The following is a 9432-nucleotide window of genomic DNA, read 5'->3' as shown; positions in this document are numbered from 1 at the left end:
ACTTGCTTCATTCCTGAATGAATCAGCCGTTCGAATGAATCAGTTGAATGAATGATTCAGTGATAAAATCAGTGACTTGCCGCCACCTGCTGGCAGTTTTAGTTTCATTTTTAAAGTATCTTTTCAGTTATTTAAATCATTTAATATTTCTATATTCAAAGTTTTGTATTTAAAACATTAATCTCATCATGAATTTATGGATTTAATTGCACTCATGCCACCTCTGAGCCTCATTAAATGTCTGAAAGTACACCAAGTCACTTTTTGTTCTCCTGTGCCACCTCTACAAATTAATTTTGTTAATACTGATTTGTTTGATTTTTAACTTATGTTTCTTATTCTACTTGTTCTTATTCTGTTGTTTTAATTACAATTTTTAAAAAGCTTATAAAATATAATTTTTAAAGAATTTGACAAAAGATGACATACTTTTAATAAAGTTAGAAATATGCCATTACAAAGGTAAAAACAAAATTCCACTGTAAATCACTTTAAGGAGTCAAATATCACCTCGTAATGGGAAGGCAAATTTTTGATACAATTTTGCATTATTGATTAGAAGGTGCTCCTAAAATTTTGAACGTGCTCCTACATTTTTTAAGTTAAAAGAAAAGTAAGCGTAGAGTCCTGTACTGATGCTGATAAAAAAAACTTTCCAAACAAACCACTTGACGAAGAGGAGAAGAGTTCTGTAAGGACAGGTCTGCCAGACTTTGTAGACAAAGAGACAGTGAGTGACCCATTTTCGCTGTGACCCACAAAAAGGTCTGCTTGTCAGAGGACAACACACCAACAAAGGCCCACGTGGTGCACTAGCTGATGGAGGACAGATGGATGGATGCAGACAAACAGACTCAGCCCTCCAACCCGTCTTTTAGGTGATCCTTACTAATTGGGCAGGCTGCCTTGCCTGCCTCTAATGGTGTTGTTTACTGCCTCAGCCTCATTCCCCAGGCCACTCCACCTGCTCTTCCAGCCTCCAGTGAGGTGCTCTGAGAGTCGTACTGGGTGGCACTGCTTTGCGAGGGGGGTGAGAGCCAATAGGGGCTCTCTTGTTGCACAAACAGCCGCTCTTTGAATTAACCTCACTTGCGGGTCACCGCCGAAATAATCCTTCTCTGCCCCAAGAAAGGTTGGCGAGCTGTGATTACAGTGAGCCGCCCGCTCTGTCTTTTCCCTCTGTGGTTTTTTCTCTCTTTTCTGGGTCTCTTCTTGACAGTGAGAGATAGTGTCTTTGTTCAAGTTGGGGGAGACGGTGCCAGCAGCCGGCGTCCCTCGTGGGGAATGGATGCAGTGCATGTCAGGCCCCGGGAGGACTTCATCACGTTCGATGGACAACCTCTCGTCATCCCTGAGCACATCACCTCCATCACCCTCCCCTCCATGGCCCCTGCGCCCCATCCCTGGTCTCAGCCTGAGCTCTGAAACTCAATTCACCCATATCGCATCCATTAAGGTCTGATTCATGCTCCACTCGCAAGGGGCCGAGCACAGCTATCCATCTTGTCTCGTGCTCAAAATGTGCTGTTTACCTTGCACTGGCAGATCTAGGGCTACACTTTAAAACTATCCCAACCTGTAAAAGCATCAAACTTTAACTGTGATGTCACTCAAAGAAAAAGCCTTTAGATTTACCTGTCTACAGAGAGGCTTTTTTTTCTTTCATGCTCACTTTGTCATCAAATTCAACTTTTATTTTTTCCATTTCCATGTTGCTGTTCCCCTCCTCTTCTAATGCAAGCTGATACTCTCTCTGCTGTCTCTAAACTGTCTTTGCCAGTGACATATGAGCACATCTGCAGGTTGTACAAGCTCACGACTGCTTGTTTTCTTTCGAGTCATCATTAGGCTGGTAAGCTAGCCTTAATTCTGTCTCTCTTTGTTTCACTTCATAGAGCAGTAGGAGTAAAATAATTATATATATATATATATATCTTACTGCTACACATCTTTCTCGGGTTCTCTTGCGCTTTCTCACGCACATGGCCAAAGAAGTGTAAAACGGTAGTGTAAAAATTGTGATCCATGTGTGCTTGGACAGCCAGTTCACGACACCACAGGGAATTAATGCCCCATGTACACACATGAGCCATTGTTTGATATGACCATGATGCAAGTTAATTAATGTCAGAATTAGCAGATGAATCAGACCTGTCTGTCTTCCTGCATGACATATTACTGATCTAATCATTAAGATGAGATTGCCAGACCTGCATTTTCCTTTTATACTCATGCCAATGTGTCTGTATTTGCATTTGCTACCAGATAATATTTGTGTTGGTGTAAGTGCCAGTTGAATTGCCAGTAGGGCAGATCTGTTTCAAGTTCACACACCAGTGATAAATAACCACTCGCTGCATTTCCCTGCAGTTGAGCACATGGAATTGCAATGAGCAGAAGACAGCCGGTGCATGCGTGAAGAGGCATCCGTCGTCACATCGATTACCAGACGTCCAGACCTCAAATCATAAATCTTGGCATTAAATTGCTGCAGTTTAATTTACGGTACTTCCAAATCCTGTTGCTGTTATTGTTGTATTTGACTACTAAAACAATTATTGTCCAAGAACACAAAGCAATTTATTTGCATTGATCATATAAAGACCACATGGCTTAAAAACATGACCCTGACAGATATTTCCCAATTTGCACACGTGCATCACTTCCAACTCGTCCAGAAGGCTTAAGTGGGATGTCATAAAAACGTAAAACGCTACTTTTATAATTGATTATCTCTACCCCTAAAAGAGTCAGCAAATTGTCATACAGATGCACACCAGCTCTCAGAGGCAGAGGGATGCATTCTCCTCACATCCACTCACGCGCGCCCTCGCGGCGGAGGTAATACATAATACATGACGATCGGGAAATGCTCTTGATTTCGTTGAGCAGAAAAACACGAAGTAATCTGACAGATGCGAATGCATTATTTAATAAGTCGCTTATTGTTAGCCAAACCCTTATTTTCTCTGGCCACATTACGTCCGCCTTAACAAAACTCCATTTAGTCAGTTCCAGTTAGAAGTAGCCTATAGTGCACATGAATCCGCTCGCGTCTGCTTCTGTCACTGACATCTCTTTTGCCTTGACTGTACAGCAGAGAAGTGTACTAAATATGCATTTCATTCCTTAAATCATATTATAGATTATTCTTCGAACTAATAACCACTTTCGCTTTCATGAAAGAAGCAAAACAACACTTGCATCACTAAAAACCACTACGCGGAATAATTTGGACAAGGAAAACAGCGTGTTTGGGCATAAGCGCGCACTGTGAAGTTGTGAATGTTTCCATTAGATACATGTGAGCATACATGTATCTAATGGAACTTATTTATGCGAACAGTCCAAGTAGTTACGCGCAAACTCTCTCACCTGCTGCCAGTTCTCCTCCAGCGACGGCATCGCCGAGAAGTAGCCCGTGTCGTGCACCAGCTGAAGTTCCTGAAAAATACTGTAATTCGCTAACACGTCCATGTTGATGCTCACAAGAAAAAAAGTGTTGCTTTGATCCTCAGGTATAATTTGTTTTCTTCTCAGCCCAATGTCAAATGCAAAAGAATGCTTCAAATCCCCCGCGAAGTGTAGTTTAAAGCTGGTAATTTTAAGCGCTGAGGAAAAGAAAGGAAAAGAAAAATAATTCTTGTCACTTAATTGCAATCCCCGCGAACTCTCAGATCCTCAGCCTGGGAGTGGGATGCAAACTCGGTGACATGAACTGTCCACCTATTTCCACATTGCCTCCGTCTCTTTTGCGCTATAAATTCCAGGTAGCCTTTCTCGTGAACGCCGTGGATCACCAAGGCAAGTTGCTGGGCTCGCTGTCTAGCGAGCGAGAGGAAGCCAAGGGAACTGAGGGGGCGTGGTTTGTTGTCAATCAATTCCGTGCGTGACCATATACGGTAAATAGGGTTGATGCTTTCACTGGCGCCCAGTAAGGCGGTGCTTAAATGGCCAAAGAGGAGGAGTATAATTAGAATATTCTAGCGCGATTGGCTCGTGACACTTGTCAATCGGGCCGTAGAAGGAAGTAAAAGGTGAGCTATTTTTAGAGAGCTATATAGCAGCGGCAGCGCGCTGGTGTCGCTCACACGGCCAGAGAAAACGCAACAAACAGAAGTAGAAGTTGCAGTTTGTAACGTGAAGCAATTCAACGCCTTTATGAAGTCATATCAGTTGGAAATGATACATTACGGGTAACTTACACCACAGAGCTGCTGATAAAGTTGGAAACAGTAGTTCAGACAATTAGAATGACCTTGTGATGTAATAGTTTGGCACAGGCGAATACCGAAAAAAAAACTGGCGATCCTCTCGGATATTCCACAATCACTAGGATTAGGTGGTTCACAGACAAGATCAGGGCTACTTTAAATATTTTAATTCTGAAATAAGAGGCTTAGCACATAGAAATGAGAGTTTTAGCTCCTCCGATGGCGCAAATTACCTCAAAGAACATCTGTAATTGCAACTTTTTCTGCAATTGATGGCATTGATTTGCAGTACTGATCTGGTTATTGTGTAAAGGGCAATTGACTCATCAGGATGTTTTTCATCCCTGTGGGCAAGTCAGAAACACTTCTAAAAGCAGTTAATTCCCGGAATCCATATAACCGAAACCTAAAAAAAAAAAAAAAGTGTAATATTTCAGAATAATGACTTTTGCCCATGGCAATGCTGTATAACTGACATTCATAGCTGTGCTTATATTATGTCTACATGGGCTCTACAAGTAAGCTAATAAAAAAAATTCAGTGTATAACACTGCTTAATAATCATATTAAATTATTTGATAAGTAGCCATGTAATGACTGGGATAATGTCCAAGGCAAGCAATCTTTATCTTAAAACAATGAATGTACATTATACTTTATTTAATGTGAAATACGGATTGACTTATGTCCATCTTCAATTGACAGCATGGGGATTATTTCTACTTTTTTGTTTTGTAAAACATATTTTTCCCCCAATGAAGCTTCATTTACACCTTTGTTGTTAACAGACATATCCTTCAGTAGTCATCAATAAACCAGATATTTTTAGTATGTTGTGTTTTGAATTCAACTGACCTTGCTCTGTTTTACTAGAAGCTGCCATCATTACTTTGGAAATCGAACAGTTTCCATTAAAATGAATTAGTGACATATGGCAATTAAATTACTATAATCTGTAGACTGAGTGAGAGAAAATGGCATGATAAAGAATCATTTAATTACATGTTTGATTATCAAAGCTAATGCTACATTCAATAATTTAAATTCCGATAGCACAACAGCAGCCAAGCAGGTTTACTGTTCACTCTTAAAATCAGTATATAAACTTAATCTGCTCTAGTTAGCTATAGTTCATAAGAAAGGTTGCTGGAAATTTAAAACGGCAAATACACCCCCTGACCTTGTTGTCTCACATAACCAAATAAAATGTTTATATAAATGTAAGCACTACTTCAGTTAAAATTACTGACAGGCAGTTGAAAAGTGTAAGTCTGACTTTGCAATGTGAAAGAGTTGACAAACTAAAATATGGTCACCCTAACCTAATTTTCTTTCATTCGTCATCTATAAACCAGATATTTTTAGTATGTTGTGGTTCTGGTATTTTTGGTCTGTTTTGAAGGTAACATACACATACCAAATAAAATCTTTATATAAATGTAAATTCTACTTCAGTTAAAATTACTGTCAGGCAGTCAAAAAGCCTGACTTTGCAATGTGAAAGAGTGTTTTAGTTGTAGTGAGTAATTGAGTTTGTATGTGCGTTGTGCTGTCTGTCTCTTCCGTCATTTTCCCAGAGGACATTGGTCTTTGTCTCAGTGGAGTACCAGGGCAGATGGTTGCTAGATTGGCGGTTTCAGGACATTTTCCCTATTGATTTTTACAAGTCTTCCTGCCAGAGAGAATTAGCCGGAGTGGGGGTTGGATGGAGGGGTGGAGGCTGCTTTGCAAGACACACTAGCCTGTCTATATCCAAAATATACACTGAAAGATTTGCAGCTGAATGTCGAAGTGCATGTGATTTCCTCCGCTACAGACCCATGCAGCGGGTCAGATGCCGGGGGACAAGACAGGGTCTTGCCTCTTCCTCATTGGCCAGAGAGCTCTACCGAGGGACAGAGGATGCTGGAAAGAAGAAGCAGTTGTGTGCTTTGGTGTTATTGCGCTGCGGGTTGAGGGCAGGTGTGAGTCTGCCAGGCTCGGTGGCACAGCTGGGCAGTGTGAGCCCTGATGACTGGCTCATCACTCCCTCCCATGGCTAACCCTCTGTCTCACCAAGTCTGAAACAGCTGGTTCCCACTGAGCCTAGCCCTGACCGGGGCAAAACCTGCACCTTCCAAACTGGGCCATGGACGTGGAATAAAACACACTCAGGGTGCCCCGCAGTTCCTGCCTCACACATTTACCTTGGAGACCGAAGCATTACATTTTAATGGCTGTATGACGTCAACAGGGAAATTATTTGTTATGCTTAGACACAACTACATGTAAGATGCATGATATTACATGCAGTAGTGTCTAAGCGTAAGAAATTACTCTTCTTGACTTCATACACAGATATTAAAAGGGATAGTTTTTTTTAATCTTATATTCTTTTTTTAATTCTCATATTGTTCTGCACTTATTATTATGTGGAACACAAATTAAGAAAGTTCACGCTGCTTTTTAACCACTGAAAATACGTTCTTGCTTGAGGTTATTTTTTTTTTTTTCCAATTTTGACTTGCCGTGCCAACATTTTCACTGGCCCTATTATAACATAAGAATAATGAGTGAATTAATAAATAATAATATAAATAATTAATAAATTAATTTTCGTTCTAGCAATGCATTGTTATATTTGCTGTATTGGATTTTTTTTTCTTTTAATTTTTTTCTTCACAAATATTTTCTTTGCAAAAAGAAAATTGGCAACAAGCTGAAATTCTATAGTATAATTAGCTTAACTGCATCATTTCACAAACACTGTTGCTGGAAAATGTCATACGATGGAATGCATCATGGATTGGTTTCTGTTTTTCCATCACATTTGTACTGATGCTTTCAAGGATATTTCAAGTAATTTTTGCAATTATGACAAAACCTCATTTATGTTGGCCAGCTAGATTACATTATCTTTGCAACAAATTGACAGAATCTGCAACAACAATGTACAAAACTTTACAGAAAACCAAATGTTTAAGGTTGCAAGACATAAAAATGGATGTACAAGATCAATAAACAGTGTTATTGCTGAGCCTTAAATAATTTAAGAGCTATCGTATGTCTTTAGAAGACTTGGAATGTAACCCACTTCTCATATGGATTACTTTTATGGTGCTTTTTTAGTAGCTAGACAGCCTCTTATCACTGCATGCTTTTGTTGTATGGAAAAGAGCAGCATGAACTTTCTTAGAACACAAATGGAAATAATGCTAGAATTATATTTTTAAGGTGAACTGCTCTTTTAAACAGTGCGTTTAATCAAGACATCACCAGCGTCTGATTTGTGGGTGTTATGTTGATAATCCTGCTTTGCATGGTCCTAAATGAGCCGTGTTTCACTGTTATTGTTTTTCCCTCACCGCCAAGGTGACATCATGTGAATCTGCCGCTGCTTGGATAGTCATGGCAACTGATCTGTTTGTATAAACACATGGGGCTGACTCTCCTCCCTTGCGGTCTCTCGTGTCACTGGGATTCTCACAGATCCTAGCAGCTACAGGGTTGTACCATTGCTGCACCATGCTGCTTCACACACTCACAGGGGAGAGCCTGGCGCCACTCCTGTCTGTACAGCCGGTCTAACTCCCAGGGCGACCCCTACCAGTCGACCCGGGGGCGCTCTTCACCCAACACCCCTCATCGACGACATCCCCCACCAGCCTCCAGCACTTACATCACAGCCCTCCACCCTCTCATCTGTGACCTCTCATCTGTGACTTTCTGACATCCTTTTAAGTGTTCTTGCACAGCGGGTGCTTGCGGCTGCAAGCTCACAACGCAGTAGAGTCACTCGCAGCATAACATAAATGTTAGTGAGATGAAACAGGAAGGCAAACACAGACTCATTTTTAGTTATGATGAATCCTGCTTGCTCAGTTGTGACAACACAAGCTTACCATGATAAGACGATAGTTGCATTTCATGCACTGCACAGTGTTTTACGAGCGTATTAATTTGTCATCACCGATTTCAGATGAGATGCCGGACTTTCTTTTGGTTATAGATCAAACCCCAGTCGGCAATGCAGCGTTTGCCGACGTGGCAGGGAATCAGAGGAGAAGTAAGAGGTTGCAGCATGAGATCATAGGAGTCACACTGAGGTAGGAATGAAATTATTTCACTAGTGGGAATTGTCCCAATTAGGTTGGACTGGAGCTCTGCCACTGAGATGAAAACGTCCACTCGCATTAAATTGGCCCTCTTGTTGACATGCCGAGATTCCCCTTCTCTTGGCCTGTGTTGTTCTGCCTCATTCAGCCTTGCTTCTCTTTCCATCTAGGCGAGTGCACTAAAATGACCCTGACCTCTAACACCTTTGCTATTGCATGAGAGAAAACCTTTTATGTGGCTTTGGATAGAAGAAGCAAGAGGAGGAGATGAGAAATGAAGAGCACAGCGCCGTCCTTCACCATTATTATTGGGTTTTTAGAGGGCTCCACTATGGCACAAAAAAGGTCCTCTTTGAAAAGAAGGTTTTCAGATTCGGACCCCTTGAGAACAGAATGATTAATTTAGCACAAGGAATAATACTTTGGATGATAAAGGGAATACATTTATCTTTTCGCTTTCATCCAGACGTCTCTGACTGTGTGCGGGAGAGCCCAGGAAACCTTGAGGTATTGCGTAAATTTGGTCACAATTAAAAAAAAAACGTTTTTCATTACCTGAGTTGTTAGCCAAACATGCCTGCTAAACATCACTGTCTTCTTTTCTTTTACTAGGCAAATGGAACTGTGCAAATTCAGTCTGGAATTCCTCCAAATGAATCCAAAACCGTGAGAGTGCACTGGAGTATCTCTGGTTTAGCATGGATGGAGTGAGAGGGATTCAGTGCAGCTCTGTCGATGTGGTACACTGGGCTGTAATCTCATTAGTATGCTATAAGGCTGACCCGGCAGTGCTCGCCATGCTCACGGTATTATGAGGAAGAGGAGAGTGGGCCACACAGCCCGGCGTCACATCCATCCATTTGACACATTTAGAGCTCCCTCACATTGTCCCCTCAAACACTCTCCTCCTTTTTCCTTTTATATCAGGCCCAATTGTTCAGACTGTTAGACTGCTCATCTAGTAGCTTTCTTTTTGGGGAGGTATTTGTTCTTTTTTGCATCTAATCTCACTTTTATCTCTCCCTCTTTTATCCCCCCGTATCACTATACTTCCTCCATCTTTGTCACTGAAAGCGTGTCTATGAAAGCATGTTGTCTTTCTCTCTATCACCTCTCTTCTTTCT

General features: G+C 41.2%; 1 protein-coding gene across 1 annotated transcript in view; it reads right to left on the bottom strand.

Moving 5' to 3' along the window:
* The window catches only part of LOC107738504 (Krueppel-like factor 7), a 48471-nt gene extending 44665 nt beyond the window's left edge, over window positions 1–3806 (bottom strand). The window contains exon 1 of the mRNA XM_016550256.1: window positions 3376–3806. Within this exon, the coding sequence (XP_016405742.1) occupies window positions 3376–3477 (102 nt within the window). The 5' untranslated portion in view covers window positions 3478–3806. The remainder of the gene's footprint in view (window positions 1–3375) is intronic.
* Between the last annotated feature and the right edge of the window lie 5626 nt (window positions 3807–9432).

Source organism: Sinocyclocheilus rhinocerous, unplaced genomic scaffold (assembly GCF_001515625.1).
Source record: "Sinocyclocheilus rhinocerous isolate Xijiao unplaced genomic scaffold, SAMN03320098_v1.1 scaffold1215, whole genome shotgun sequence".
NCBI classification, from domain to species: domain Eukaryota; kingdom Metazoa; phylum Chordata; class Actinopteri; order Cypriniformes; family Cyprinidae; genus Sinocyclocheilus; species Sinocyclocheilus rhinocerous.
This window is presented reverse-complemented; position numbering and strand designations above follow the sequence as displayed.